General features: G+C 51.4%; 1 protein-coding gene across 5 annotated transcripts in view; it reads left to right on the top strand.

Annotated features, from left to right (window-relative positions):
• Window positions 1–7,924, top strand: part of ACSS2 (acyl-CoA synthetase short chain family member 2) — a 101,911-nt gene extending 93,987 nt beyond the window's left edge. For all 5 annotated transcript variants that reach the window (XM_084645241.1, XM_084645240.1, XM_084645239.1 and 2 more), the window contains 3 exons: window positions 3,993–4,169; window positions 5,570–5,644; window positions 5,966–7,924. In XM_084645241.1, the coding sequence (XP_084501367.1) occupies window positions 3,993–4,169; window positions 5,570–5,644; window positions 5,966–6,093 (380 nt within the window). In that variant the 3' untranslated portion in view covers window positions 6,094–7,924. The remainder of the gene's footprint in view (window positions 1–3,992; window positions 4,170–5,569; window positions 5,645–5,965) is intronic.
• Window positions 7,925–15,931: the final 8,007 nt, after the last annotated feature.

The raw sequence follows: 15,931 nt of genomic DNA, 5'->3' as shown, positions 1-15,931 counted from the left end.
AGGCCTTCACACATGTGGCAGTGGTTGGCTTCCCGCTCAGAGCAGCACCTCTATTCTTAGAGTTCCTGTCCCTTTTGCAGGTGTTCCACTGGGACGCTCCAGCTCCCTCCCCCAGACATACTTGCCCCACCCTGCAGGTCCCTGTGCAGAAGATCCATTGCTCCACGGGGAGGGGCTGGTAACTGAGACAGTTGGAGTCAGTGGCCCTCAATTGCCATCTTCTCAGTGATATTTCTTTCAGGAGTGTAAAGGTTTCCCTGCAGCACCTCCTGCTGGTCATTGGGAATTAGCCCTTTTCCAGCCTGGAGGGCCCTCTGCAGGCTAGTGATCCGCACAACTCTGGCCCCCGTGACCCTCACAGACCCCGGTGCCCCTTTCTCTGGGGTTCTGCCCCCTGGCTGTACCCCCACACTCTGCCTCTGGGTCTTCCCTTCCTGGGGAACCCCCAACCCACTATCCCCACCTTGCCTCAGTCTGGGCTACTGCCAGTCATCACCAAACCTCCACTCCCTGGGGCAGACTGCTGTGTAAAGGCCACTCATCATAAGCAAGGGGGTTCGGACCTGCTGCCTTCCTCTGCCTCCCAGTACCTCTATGGGCTTTGGACCAGGCCCTACAGCCTGGAGCACCCCCTGCTCAGCCTGCTCCTTCCCCAGCACTGCACCACTCTCAGTACCTGTCGGGCAGGCAGCCCAGCCCTGCTCTCTCCCAGCCTGGAGACAGACTCCTTGGGCCACTGGCTCACAGCCTTTTTATACAGGCCAGCTGGGGCCTGATTGAGGCATGGCCCAGCTGCGGCTGTTTCCCCAATCAGCCAGCCACAGCCCTCTCCAGGGCTCCTTTTAACCCCTTCTATTTTAGGAGCGGGGTAGCCACCCTGCTACGGGGAGGCATCACACGCCTTTCCCAAGCAGGGTGCTGGCTGCAATACAGGACAATAATAAGCAGGGTCAGACGTGTGTTCAGCCCATGATACAAACCAGAGTCGTAACTTGAGAGACATCCCACTGTCATGCCTGCCGGGTGTCTGGAGGCATCACTTACAGGAGCACTTCCACTGAACCCAGAGGGACTGGCTTTGTGGCAGGGCCTTGCCCGCCTGCCTGCCTTTGGAGGAGTGTGAGTACTGCACTAGCAGGGAATGCTCTAGGATCTCGGTGAGGTGAATTACCATGGTTACCTCTCCCTGTTAGTGGATTAAAGGCACCATGTAAATAACATTGTTAATCTGCCTTGTAGACATTTGGGGAAGGGGGAAGCTCCTGGTGAAATTAGCCCCTGTTCCCAGAGCCAGGGCAGGCTGTCCCCAGCTGTTCTCTGGTGCTTTATCTTGTCTCCAGGTATGGAGCCTCCATACCACCAGGGAGACGATTCCGCGGGGCTGGAGATCATGCAGTCTGGAAGCTTTGTCTGAGGTTCAGTCAATGTCTCTAATTCCTTCCATCCCATTGCTCCTCGTTCAGTGTATCAGGCTGAATAACCCCTCCCTTGCTGACATGCCGAGCCCTCGGATCCTGGTTGTTGGTTATCATCTCTCTCTCTCTTACACACTCCTCTATCGTTTGGTTGAGCTAGAGATATTCTTATAAACCCTTCTGAAACACAATTCCCCCCACCCTAGCTCCCTCAGTTTTTTCCCTCATCTCTTGTAAGGCAGTTCTCGGTGCTGGTTATTGTACTCTGGATAAGGTCTGAGCAGACCAAGGTGGGTTACTGCTCCATGATACAGTGGGTTGTTACATAGAATCATAGAGTCCATGGCCAGAAGGGCCTATTGTGATCATCCAGTCTGGTCTCCTTTATAACACAGGCCAGAGACCTGCCCCACAATAATGCCTAGAGCAGAGCTTTTAGAAAAACAGCCCATCTTGATTTGGTAATTGCCGGTGATGGAGAGTCCACCAGGGCCCTTGGTAAGTTGTTCCATTGGTTAATTCCCCTCCCTGTTAAACACTGACGCCTGAATGTGTCTAGCTTCAGCTCCCAGTCATTGGATCCTGTTAGACCTTCCTCTGCTAGACTGAAGAGCCAGTTATTAACTATTGGTTCCCCATGTAAGTACTTGTAGACTGTGATCAATTTACCCTTTAACCTTCTCTTTGTTAAGCTAAATGGATTGAGTTCTTTCAGTCTATCACTGTAAAGCAGGTTTTCTAACCCTTAACTCGTTCTCATGGCTCCTCTCTGAACCATCTCCCATTTATCGTCATCTTTCTTGAATGGTGGGCATCGGAACTGGACACAGGATTCCAGCAGCAGTTTGCACCGGTGCCAAATACAGGAGGCAAAATAACCTCTCTACAGCTACTCATGTTTCCCCTGTTTGTGTATCCCAGGATTGCATTAGCCCTTTTGGCCACAGCGTCACACTGGAAGCTCATGTTCACCTGATTATCCACCACAACCCCCAAATCTTTTTCAGAGTCATTGCTTCCCAAGATAAATCCCCCATCCTGTAAGTGTGGCCTACATTTTTTGTACTTAGATGTATGCATTTACATGTCGCCGTATTTAAACTCACATTGTTTGCTTGCACACAGCTTACCAAGCAATCCAGATCACTCTGAATCAGTAACCTGTCCGCTTCATTATTAACCCCTCCTCCAGTTTTTGTGTCATCTGTGAACTTTTTCAGTGACGATTTTCTGTTTTCTTCCAGGTCATTGATAGAAATGTTAAATAGTGCAGAATAGTTAGAATGTTAAATAGTGTAGAGAACAAATCTCGGCAGGACCCCACTAGAAACCCACCCCTTCAGTCATGATTACCTGCTTACAATGACATTGTCAGACCTATCGGTTAGCCAGCTTTTAATCCATTTAATGTGTGCCAGGTTTATTTTGTATCTTTATAGTTTTTCAATCAAAATGTTGTGTGGTACCAAGTCAGATGCCTTACAGATGTCTAAGTCTGTTACATCAACACTATTACTTTTACCACACAACTTGTAATCTCATTTTAACAAAAGATGTCAGGTAACTTTGTTAGGCTCTATCGGTTAGCTTCTGTGTATGCACCCCACCATCACCTCAGCCATTTTGCTGCCCTGTCGCGCTGCAAGGTGCTTCCAATTCGCTGTGCGCTATGGATCCGAGCCCGTTTTTGGCAGTAGTGCTGTCTGCAGCTGGCTTTCCATGCAGCATCCTGCCCGCACTTCTCATCTCACCAGGTCCCTGGTTCTTTTTCTGCTTTTGCTTTAATGTAATCTGGGAGTGTCATTAACATGCTGTGCACCCCTGAATTCTGTACTGCCCACTAGGTGCCTCCCCCAGCTTGCTGCTGGTTATTACTCTTTGTTTAGGGCCCTTCAGAATTGCTCCTCTCCAAAGTAGCTTGACTGAAGTTTGCTAGTAAGATTTCAGTGCAGTGCATCGAATGCTCTATTAAAGTGACCATTGACTTTTGGACTCTGCTTCCTGCTCCCTGGCTGCCTCCTGTAACTGACAGAGGTGGCCTGTTGGTTACCTGCTCCGTATGCCTTTGGCTGGGGTATGGTAGGAATGCAGATTCTCCTGTACCATGGGCGTTAGTGTGACACAGCGACAGTTCTGTGACAGCCTATTGCTAATGGGTAGCAGTGCTCGGTGTGTGATTCAATTCCAGTGGGATAGCTAGGTGTTATCAGCACCCAGTGGTTGGTGGCAGCTCGCCCAGTCATGGAAGGGCCTGCTCAGAGACACGTGTTCTGGACAGAATGTAGCTTCCTGGGCTTCTCCGTTTGTTCACGCAAAGCTCCTGCCGATTGTCATGTATCCGGGGGTGGGCACATGGCACAAGGAAGGGAATGTTGCCGTCTCACCAGAGCGAGGTGAGGGCTGCCCTAAGGCTCTGAGCAGAATCTCCCAAGAGTCCGTTGTACTGCATGCAGACAGACCACCCAACCGGAGCTTAGGGGCCCTGTTTGCTCTCAGGGCCCTTCTGCAGCGAGCCCTCCTGGAGCAAGGGAGCCAGCCGCTGCTGGATTCAGCCAAGCGCTGCCTCTTTCTTTCCAGGCCACCTGCTGAGCACCGCGGAGGTGGAGTCTGCCCTGGTTGAGCACTCCTCCGTTTCTGAGGCTGCGGTGGTGAGTCACCCCCACCCAGTGAAAGGCGAGTGCCTCTACTGCTTTGTGACCTTGAGGGACGGCCACAAATTCACCCCGGCCCTGACGGACGAGCTGAGAAAACAAGGTAACGGCGGCCAAGCTGTCGGCGTCTTTGGTGCAGGGTGTGTTGTGGCAGGTGCCCCCTGCCGCCAGAGAACAGGGGAGGGCTCTGCTGGACCCGGCAAAGGCTCTGCAGGGGCTGACGTGCCCGCTGGGGTGTGAAGCAGCGTGGCCTCTCCAAAGGAAGGTGCCTCTCGCCTAGAGAACACCAGTGCCCTGCCAGGGCTATGGCCGGCTTCCATCCGAGCCCCTTGTGCCCCTGCAGCCTGGGGAACAAAGCAACAGCTGGGAGAGGCTAAAATTAGATCTCCCAACGTTGTGGCTGCTCACGTGATGCCTCCTGTGAGCTGGCAGGGGCGTGAGGCTCCTGCTCTCCAGGGCAGCCTCTGCCTCTCCAGCCCCGGGCATGGGGGCCGTTGTGCTGGCACGTGCCCAGACTCCTCGTTCCCCAGCTCCGCTCGCTGTGTGTGTGTTGGAGGCAGGATGGGTGCTGCTGGGAGGGAGTGGGGCTGCAGGCATGGTGCCTGCAGCTGTGATCTATGCTGGTGCATGGACCGTATGGGCTGCTGTGCTTGCTGCTGCCTTTTAACTGAAACCAAAAGGTTTTGGTCAATGTCTGTGGACTTGGTTTTCCTAGAAGGGGAGGGAATGTCAGTCCAGGTCTCACGTCCGCCTCAAGGTGTCCCTTCCAAAGTCCATCCGTGCTGCTAGCGGATGGGCATGAAGACACTGATAGTGACAGTGATGGGCGTGCAGAGGCCCCATGGGAGTCTCTTTGCATTCCTCTCCTGGCTTGTCATTTGCTGCTGTAAACCCGCATACATGGCACCAAGCGGGATGGAAGAGCTGGTGTAAGCTGGTGGGGAATCCAGTGCGCCATCCCAGAGCAGTTAAAATGGGTGTGGTGTGATGGGTGTGGGAGTCCAGCTAAACTGACACACGCTCCATTGACATCTGAGATGACTGTGGTCCGTGAACAAGGCACTAAACAAAATGCATCCAGGTTGCTTGTTGCTCCAGGGGATCCCTGAGGGGGGTCAGTCATTGCTATGTGGAAATGGGCCCAAACCCGGGGGAAAGCCGTCTTCATTTCAAGTCCTTAAGTGCACCCTAGAAGCAATGGAGAGAGACTAGAAATGGTCAAACATCTCTCCTGCAGCTGGAGAATGAGTTTTGTGGAGAGCCGCGTGCACTCTCCTCCCCTCCAGTCCTGGGTCTCCAGGTGCCGAATCCTGAGTGGTGCCATTGTGCTGCCTGGCCCCATTCTGCAAACACCCGTACCTTTGCCAACAGCGGAGATATTGGCGTCATTGCAGTGCAGCCCTGGTGGGCTTGGCTGTCCCACTTGCTGCTCACTTGGGTATCAGCTCTTGCTGAAAGCGCTCTGGGAAATCTTAATAATTATACTGAAAATCTGTTTTGTAGTCAGAGAAAAAATTGGACCGATAGCAACCCCTGATTACATCCAGCATGCACCTGGTCTGCCCAAGACCCGCTCAGGTAAGGAGTCCAGGTTCACTCTTGTCAGATACACCATTTGGGAACAAGCAGCACAGCTCCTGGTGTCTGCAAGCTGGGCAGCCCCGGAGGAAGGGAGTCACTGGAGTGCTCCCAGGGGGATCAGCAGTCCAGGATAATTACGATAGGTTTTGGTGGGGTCCAGTTGTCCTGAGAATGGTCTTGGATTGCCCAGGTCTCTGCATGGCTAGACTTGAAGAAATCTGTGTCCCAATTCAGGGGGAGCTTCCTGAAAACCAACTCTGAGTCTTGGTTTGGCTCTCTGGACATACAGTTGAATCACCACAGCTCTTTGTTCGACAGGTAAAATTATGAGGCGCGTGTTAAGGAAGATTGCAAAGAACGACCGAGAGCTGGGAGATACCTCAACGGTGGCAGATCCAGCTGTTATAAACCACCTGTTCAGCAACAGGTGTGCCACTGTGCTGTAGCAGACTAGCATGCCGTCCTTCAGACTAGAGACGCTGAAGCACCGAGTCCTAGTAGAGCAGGGGCCGTCCAGAGAAGTATTGTATTCACTGGGGAGAGAAGCCATTACCTGTCAAGTTGAATGTGAAACGCCATCAATGAGGAGAAGATGGGCTCTCGAGCTAGTCCTCTCGCTGTGTTGTATCTAGCTGTCTGTGCCTCTGGAGAGAATGTACATGATGTTGTCGATTGATACTGCGTATCTGAAATTCCAGCCTCCGTCACTCATTGCAGAATGACTTACATCGTTTTCTTTTCCCTCATTTTATTTGTGTTTTTTAAATTGACTTTGTGTGGCCTGGCATCCTGCCCAGAGAGGGGATTGATAGTTTGATGGCAAATGGTGTTTTGCTCCCAAACAGTAGTTATGTGCCTTGGGCTCCAACAGAGTCCCTGCAACAATCTCTCTAAGTTAATTCAGAACGATTGGAATTGCTCTCAATAAACGAGAGCGTAGTGGGATTCGTCTGCCACTATCCACATTGCAAATAAGCTGCTTCTTCTGTATCCATCTGTTGGAGGCTGAGGGGAGTTTTAGAAAAAGGATCTGCAACTCTGTAGCTGTGCAAGCTATTTTTAATTTTCTTTCCACCAAATCTGTTTAGTCTGAGCTGTGTGTTAGCTGAAATCTCCGGGGCTGAGAAGGGAGTTGTGTGTGGCTGGGGGCTTTGGGGATTAGTGACGTTTTATATAACTTTTTTGGTACCAATATTTTGTTATGTTAACTGCTTGGCACCAGGAGCTGGATCGTCCCAGCACTGGGTACTCCATGAGCAGTGGATATACTAGGGAACCACAGTCAGGAAAAGGTGAGTTCAGTGCCGGGACGTGCCATACTGGCCGTGCTCCATAGTGTACTATTGCTATCCAATTGCTGGTGCCAGCAGATCACGCTGGTGCCAGTTAATGGCAGCAGGGATAGCTCATCCAGTTGCCTTTTGTGGGGGGAATGGGTGCTACACATATCAAAGGAAAAGTGATTGAGAACTATGCAGAGGTGTCTTCCCCGTTGCCAGGCAAACAGGACCCGTATCCAGAGGTGCCCTGTCTCACAGTACGTAGAAAGGGGCAAGCAGGGCCTTACTATTCCAACAAGGTGCTTCCTCATCCAAAAAATGGAGTGAAAGGTGTTTAAAACAAGTCTACGCTTTAAATCGGACATGCTGCCTCATGGTGGGAAAACCCTTGCACGGACTCAGGACTGACAGCCTGAACATACCTGACAATGAAGGCTACGGATGGTGACAGGGTTTCTGCTACGGGTCAGTTTCCAAGCTGCTTAACTCCAGCCTTGCCTTGGGTCTGCTCTGGGGAGACACTGCCTTTGTGATGTGTTTGTGTTAAAAATGGCTTCCAGGCTCATTTGATTATTTACACATTAACATACGGAGAAAGTAGGTTTCCAAATTTGCAACCCTGGCTGTTTTGTGGCTACCCAAAATGCTGGCGTTGTCCATACAACTATTTGGCACTTGAATTGGCCAAAACAAACTCAAAGCTCTGTTCCAAAAGCCAAGTCCTAATGGATAACATTAGGGTCACCCTGATTTGTCTCATTGCTAAATGTCGCTCACTTCTGCTGTTCTTATGCTACATGTACGTCTCTGTGATCTGTAACCTCCATGTATACGTCTGACCTGTGTACTCAGCAGCAATGGGTCTGTGCCATTGGCCTACTAGCTTCAAAACCATATTGTCCTCTTTTATCTTGGTCTGTGTAAGTTCGGTTGGAAAAACAGCTAGACTCCTATTCTAGTTGGAATAAAAATCAAAGAAATAAAAATGAAAAACATACTCTGGAGCGCTCACTATTTGTGGATGACGGTCTGGGGATGGTTGGTAAATGGAGATCTTAGTTGCAGTGCCCTCTTGGACTTGGGTTGGCACTTACCGCTTCAGATCTGCACCATCACTCACCTGATGCAGAAGGCACCTGGCATTTGGGGGCAGGAGTTTAAATTCTGCTGTCACACTGAGACCTGCGCCCGGTAAATCTGAGTGTGCAGTAGATTCAGATCCATGTCCTCCTGTTTCTGTGTGATCAGTATATACTGGCAAGAGGTTTGCAGGCAAGCAGTGACTGGACTTCTTATCATTGTCCATAAACCATGTTTAGCTGAAAGTGCAAGTGATGGAGATCAAAGCCCAACATGGGGCCTTGCTGCAGCACATGAGATCACTGATGGGAGAGCTACAGATTTCACATACACGGGGCAGGGGCGGGGAGCCCTCCAGCTCCCTGCATGGCAGCCTGGAAACCTTTGTCCTCCATTCACGTCTCACTGGATTTCACAGCCCTTCAGCCCTCCACTTGCTCTGGAGATGCTGTTTTGCTCAGGATTGCAGTGAATCGCCAAGCACTTAACTAGGGGTCTCCTACAAGAATGGCTTCTCCTTGCGGGATGTGCTCCTCTTGCAGAGGGCTGCCTGTTGGGGCAGTGTGAGCATCAACCCAGCTGTCCTGAGAAGTTATGACAGGTCCCACAGCCAGACAATCATGACGCTCTCATATGAACTCACACAGGGAAATGGTTAAAAACAAAACCACCCTGTCACCTGTGGGTGAAGAATTCTCCCAGAGCAATCACTCTGGGTCTGACCTCTCAGCCTTCATCCTTAAAGGAAACCTGCACCACGCATTCAAAAGATGAGCCTGGGAGCTTAAATGCACAACTCTGGTAGACACTAAAAATCATGGACTGAACAGACACTGGATTTATGGTTCATTACAACAAACTGTAACTCAGTAACAACTGCCCCCTGGCTCCCCTTGCAGCTGCCTCCACTGCCCCCGTGAGTGGAAGGATGTTAACAGGCCAGTTCACCTTGCATGGTCCCTTGAAATGTGTGTTAACTCCTTATGCTAAACAATCTGCTCCACCTTGTATTTAGCTGTGACCTTCAGAAGTGCTCTGTGGAGCTTGAAAGTTTGTCTCTCTCACCAATAGAAGTTGGTCCAATAAAAAATATTAATTAATTAACCTCGACCTAATCACATGCTCTCCCCTAGTATTGGACCCAGTGCAACATCTTATACCTTTATAGGGTCATACACCAATGCCAGAAGGACCATTGTGATCATCTACTCTGATCTCCTGTATAATAGGCCACAGAACTGCCCCCAAATAATTCCTAGAGCAGATCTTTTAGAAAAACATCATATCTTGATTTTAAAAATTGTCAGTGATGGAGAATCCACCAACACCCTTGGTCAGTTGTTCCACTGGTTAATTACTCTCACTGTCAAAAATGTATGCCTTATTTCCTGTCTGAATATGTCTAGCTTCAACTTCCAGCCACTGGATCATGTTAGATCTTTCTCTGCTAGACTGAAGAGCCCATTATCAAATATTTGTTCCCCATGTAGGTACTTTTATATTGTAATCAAGTTACCCCCTAACCTTCTCTTTGTTGGACTCAAAGAGTCTATTTGTTTATCACTCGGAGGCAGGTTTTCTAATCCTTTAATCATTCTTGTGGCTCCTCTCTGAACCCTCATCAGACTATCAAAATTATTCTTGAATGGTGGGCATCGGAACTGGACGCTATTCCAGCAGCAGTCACACCAGGGCCAAATACAGAAGTTAAATAACCTCTCTGCTCCTACTCGAGATTCCCCTGTTTGTACATCCCTGGATCACATCAGCTGTTTTGGCCACAGCCTCACACTGGGAGCTCATGTTCAACTGATTGTCCACCATGACCCCCGCAAGTCTTTTTCAGAGTCATTGCTTCCCAAGGTAGAGTCCCTGACCCTATAAGTTTGGCCTGCATCCTTGGTTCCTAGATGTATACATTTATATTTAGCCTTATTAAAACCTAGATTGTTTGCACCTAGTTTACCAAAGGATCCAGATTGCTCTAAATCAGTGACTTGTCCTCTTCATTATTTACCATTTTCCCCAATTTTTGCATCATCTTCAAACTTGCAGTGGTCATGGTATATTTTCTCCCTGAACACTGATCAAAATGTTAACTAGCGTAGGACCAAAAACCAATCCTGCAGGACCCCACTAGAAATAAACCTGTTTAATTCACCATTTACCATTCCATTTTTGAGACCTATCAGTTCGCCAGCTTTTAATCTATTTAATGTATGCCTTCAATTTTCTATCATTCTAGTTTTTTAATCAAAATGCCGTGCAGTACCAAATCAAATGCCTTACAAAAGTGTAAGTATATTCCATCAACCTATTACCTTTGTCAACCAAACTTGTAATCTCAAAAAAAATTTTTTTTAGCTTGACAGGATCCATTTGCCATAAATCTGTGTTGATATGCATTCATTACATTACCTTTCTTTAAGTTATTAATCAAGTGCTGTAACTGACGCTCCATTATCTTCCCCAGAATTGATGTCAGGCTCACATGCCTATAATTACCCTTGTCATCCAGTTTACCCTTTTTTTTAAATTAGCACATTAGCAGTCTTCCAGTCTTCTGAAACTTCTCCAGTCCTCCAAGACTTTCTGAAAATTAACATTAATGGTCCATCGAGCTGCTTGGCCAGCTCTTCTAAAATTCTTGGATGCAAATTATCTGGACTTGCTGGTTTTAAAATATCCAACTGTAGTAGCTTCTGTTTAACGTCACCCAGCTAACACACTTCAGATGTAGCCTTGGACAGATCCCAGGAGGACTTTCCTGTGTCATCAGTATGTCTGTGCACAGATGGGCAGGGCACCAGGTGAGCTTTCCCAGGGCCTGGCCTATAGAAGTAGGCTTGGATGGAGTTGGAGGTGCTGCTGGTGGCCGCAGAGAAGCACCTAAGGCAGCAGTTCACCAGCCTTTTCAGTGGATGGCTCAAGCCTTAATAGAATGATCACTTCATGAGTCTGCCTTCCCTCCCATGGCAATAAAATACTTTCCTGGGTCGGCTACAACTGCTTCCATGGAGAACCAAAAGCAGGGATATGTTTAACGTGCATTTATTGTCCTTCAGGTGACTTAGCAGATGGGGATGAGGCAGAGAGTAACTGCCATGTGCCTAGCTAGTTGTCCACTCTGCTTGGGACCTGGGGGAGGAGACAGCAATATCTGTTGCAGTAAGTAAGGGGGTTGGAGTCCCAGGGAGCAGCCCTCACCAGGAGGGATTGTCTCCACTTCACTGGCTAGGAAATAGTCCCTTCTGTGAGAGAGGTCGTCACAGTTACCAGTGCCTTCGTACCCCCGGCTTGGGTTATTGCCACGTCAAGCCCGTGTGGAAGCTACAGCAGTGTGCTTGCTGCTGGCCTAGTTCAAATGTCATTGGAGTTGCTGGTTTGGGTGGAGCTTGGGGTTTTTTTGAGTTTCTTTTTATCTGCAAAGCCCTGTGAGATTTGGAGCTTGGTGACCTCTGTGAGCTCCAGGCCCTCGATTTCAGTTGCTGGGGCAGGGGGTGCTCAGGGGAGAACCCTTAGCTGGGGCATTCACCCCCGCATTGGTCTGGCAAGGCAGAATCTGTTTGACCTGTGGGATAAGGTGGAGGTTCCCCATGGCTGTCGATGTGGGGATCTCTGAATGAGGAAACTGGCACTGAACAGGCCTGTGCCCGACCCCTTCCCCCCCGCCACCTGTTCTCACTACTGAGTGCCTGGGCCACGCACTGTTCCACCACCTGGTTAACACGGCAGGAAGGGACCTTTAGTGCCCCAGGCCCTTGGGGCAGCCCTGACCCTTCCTGCCACCTGCCCCTCGCTGGTCTGCGCACACCCCATTGCCTCCGAGTCCCTCCCCACTGTGCCACTCCCCGCAGCTCAACACACAGCCAGAATGCACCTGTAGTGCAAACGCTGGCCAAGCCTGGCCACCGGCTGTGCCCTGGGGGTGCCCAGCAGCCTCTTCAGCCCCTCTCAGGTGGCTGTAACCCCAGTGAGCTGGGCAGCTCGCTCCTATTCAGGTCAGGTCAGTGGCTCCAGCCTGCAGCTGTCCGTAATGCATGGCTGGCCCCTGCTGATCACCCTGGCCTATAGCTGTTTGCCAGGGGGCATCTCGGACATTTATGCTGCAGCTAACCCAACTTACAGGCCAAGCCTGGCAGGCGCGGTGGCTACTTCCTTGGTCTCTGAGCAGCTCTTTATAGGAGGGAAACATGAACCCTCCTAGCTCCTGGAGGCCGTTCCTGCTGGCGTGGGTCTGTCCAAGGCCAGTAGCTGGGGCCTGGGGTAAGTATGAAAGCTACAATTCCTACAATTGTAGGCTGCTGCCCGTCAGCCACCATGGCTAGGCCTGTCCCGAGGAGCACGATTCGGCCTCATTTAATGGTTGCCCAGTCAGAGCACTGGGGTCCCAGTGAACTGGCCCGTGCAGGCCACACTGTGCCAACATTAGTGAGATAACAGCTCAGGGCCCCTCGGCCTGCTGCTCACTGGCCACGCGGTACCAGGCCAAGGGCAGGGGATTCTCCTCCCCGACCCTCAGGTGACAGAATTGTGTAAACCAGAATGTTGCTAAAGTCAAGGCTGAACAAGGCCTCTCGTCTCCAATAGCCTGGCTCTCGTTTGGCTGAACCCAACCCCTGCCCCGCACGTGGCTCCTGCCGTGTTTGTACGGAATGAAAGTTGGGGTATTCCTGCATTCCCATCCCCCCACTGACCCTGTGCCCAAACATATAGCCGGGGGCACGGGTGAAGCGAACAGAAAACCAGCATCGCTTTAGGATCCCGCCATGCAGAGACGGGTCTAGGCACCAGTGACAGGTGCCAGACAGAGCTTGAGGAGCAGCCTGTGCAAGCACCAGCTGACATCATCCCCCCACCCCTACCTTCCGCGTTCCCTTCCAAGCAGGGGACCCTGCTCTGAGTCTCCCTCCCCACCCCCGCCATGGACAGCAGGGGGCAGTGGGCATGTTGGGGAAGGCGCACAGCCCCGGCTGGGAGTGGGGAAGGAGCCCCGAGCAGGGCTGGTTTTAGGGTGTGAATGAGAGGACTGAGCACCACAGAGGCTGGCATGAGGGCAGGGACGGGAAGGAGACCCCACAAGGGCTGGTGGGGGCAGAGGGCAGCAAGGGGCTGGAGTTAAGGGGCCGAGATGGGGACTGGCCACAATGCAGCCTGGTGGTCAGGGTCAGGGAGGAGACGGTGGTGCCTAACATTTCCCGTCACCTCCTTCCTGGGAAGGCCCCAGGAAGCCCCACAAGCCTCCCCTGCATAGTATGGGGCTCTCCATAAGCATGGCAGAGCCAGGGCTTTCACAGCCCCCCCAAGGCATGGGGACAGGGCCGGCTGTCCCAAGCACCTGCACTGGCCCAGGTGACTCGCAGCACCGCAGCCTGAGCACATCGCCATGGCCTCTGCACCAGCCCAGGGCCCAGTAGGAGGGACTAGGAGCTACTGGGACCTCTGCGCCAGCCGGGAGAGACCACCATCCCTGGGAACTGAGGCACCAAGGGAAGTTGTGATGAGCTGATTTCATGTGGGCAGTACCAACACCTGTTCCCCATGACTCCGCGGGGAGCTGGGTTGCCCCATTCCCACCTCCCGGTGAGGCCTGCAGGGGTGCTGAAGGATAGTGCAGAAGAAATGACTTTACTAGCCCTCTCTTCCCTGCATCACATAGGGGTTGGGGCGGGGGGGACGACAGGCTCAAGTGTCATCGGCCCAAGCTCACCTCTGTGCTTCAACTCTCCCCCGCCCCAGACGGTCCCAGCTAAACAATCCCCACCCCACCGCTATGACCTGCTGGCCTCGCCCCACTCACGTTGGTCTCAGTGGATCCTGTCTCGCCTAGAACAGTGCCCAAGCCATGAAGTTCAGCGCCCAATCCACACTCCCATGGCCTTTGGGGCTGCTCAGACCCAGGGTGTGGCAAAGACCCCCCCCGACCCCCCTCCCATATTCCCTCCTGCAGCCAGGGAGCAGGCTGGTCTGCTCCCTTCTCAGAGGGGGTATCAGGGATGGGATCTTTTCCAGAGGCCTCTGCTTCTCTATGTAACAATAACTGGGCATAAAGCCACCCTCAGGGCCAGTGATCCAGCAGCACTTCCCAGCCCAGCCTTGGCGTTTGGTGCTCCCTAGTGACAGTGTCTCAGCAGGGTAAAAACTAGGGAAGTCCAGTGAACGTGCAGTGCGAGATACTGGTCTGTACCACAGCAGCAGCCCTGCGCCCGGAGAGAGCCTCGGTTAGGAAGAGGAAACATCAGACTTTTATCGCAATATGAGGGTCAGACCAATCGTTCAGGAAAGTGCAGTGAAATGATCGCGCGGCGCCCTTCTGCCCTTCATGTCTAGGAGTCTGTACCTGTTCCCGGCTGCAGCGGGGTGGTTCCAGGCACGGCACCCACAGAGTGGCATCAGCGATAGCCTCACCCGCCCCCAGCATTGCATGTTGTCATAGCAATGGGCCGGGGGGCAGAAAGGGAGGAAAGGAGTTCAGGGGAGGGCTTGAGCCGCTTGGGGGTGGAGAGAGGCCTTTTCTAAGGATGCTGGAGGGCTCTGACATGGAACAGGATACAGGTGGGAGCAAACAAAGTGGGGACCAGGCCTCCGCTAGCAAATGTGCAGAGAAAATGGGCTGGGCCTGGGCTACTTGTTTATTTAGATTTGTGCAAATGTTAAATTAAGGAGGCCGATCCATATGCTCCAGGCACTCCTGTCCTCAGGTACAAATGTACAACGGCAATAGTGAGTGCAGCAACACAACTTAACATGCCCAGACAAAAATGACATGAAAATTCAGCAAAGGGTGAGAGGCCATTAGTAAGCCAGGGCAATCTGCATGAGAGGAGTGCTGGAACGCCCCCCAAACTGAGCATTATAAACTCAGGAAATTCAGAGTTAAAAGTGACACTTAAATAAACCCAAACCGTTAAAAACACAGAAATACCGTTAAGCCACCCACAAGTGTAACTCTACTCTGTAGTAACACCATGGAGTAACCATGCAAGTATGATTAATGCCCTATGGTGTTTGTAGTCACAGCTCAAATGGCTTCTTAACCATTGGCTTCATTGAATATTTAGGTTGGATATTAGGAAAAACTTTTTCACTAGGAGGGTGGTGAAACACTGGAATGCGTTACCTAGGGAGGTGGTGGAATCTCCTTCCTTAGAAGTTTTTAAGGTCAGGCTTGACAAAGCCCTGGCTGGGATGATTTAATTGGGGATGGGTCCTGCTTTTGAGCAGGGGGTTGGACTAGATGACCTCCTGAAGTCCCTTCCAACCCTGATATTCTATGATTCTCCCTCACCCTAGGACAGCGCCCAGGTTGACTGGTGCCTTACCAGGGCATCTCTAGAGCCTACCAGGGCTACACCTCTTATGTTTCACTTTAACTCAATTTCCTGGGTGGGTATAGCCTAGGGATTTATAACGACACCAGTCCTGTAATGTCATTCACCCTAAATAATTGATGTCTATGTTGCACCTACCAACATTTGCTGACCAAAACACGTAGATTGATTTGCATAACATTAAATTTATTTGCATAGAGTGCTTGCTGGTGACACAGAAGGCTTTTCCCTGGGACAAAGAGCCATGGGGCAGCTGTGGGGAGAGAAGCAGGACGGGGACAGGGTGGAGAGGACAGGGAGAAGGGGGAGGCAATCAGGCAGAAAAGTCTGTCCAAGTAGAGACTGCTCCCCTCCAGAGCCAGCACTAATACCCAGATTTCTTAAATCTCCCCATTCCTGCGCTGTCAGCCAATACCTGTGGAACCCACTGGCAAAAGTGTCCCCTCCTCCACAGCCTGTCTACACACAGGATGACAAGCTACTCTCGCTATCAGCTGCCAGAGGTCGGTGCGGTGGAGCTAAAGGTCCCAGCCTTGCTGATGCACCGGGGCGGGGGGGGGGGTGTCAACATGGTGGGATTTCTAGGAAATCAT

The sequence above is a fragment of the Lepidochelys olivacea genome, assembly GCF_965140295.1.
Source record: "Lepidochelys olivacea isolate rLepOli2 genome assembly, chromosome: 13".
Classification (NCBI taxonomy): Eukaryota; Metazoa; Chordata; order Testudines; family Cheloniidae; genus Lepidochelys; species Lepidochelys olivacea.
This window is presented reverse-complemented; position numbering and strand designations above follow the sequence as displayed.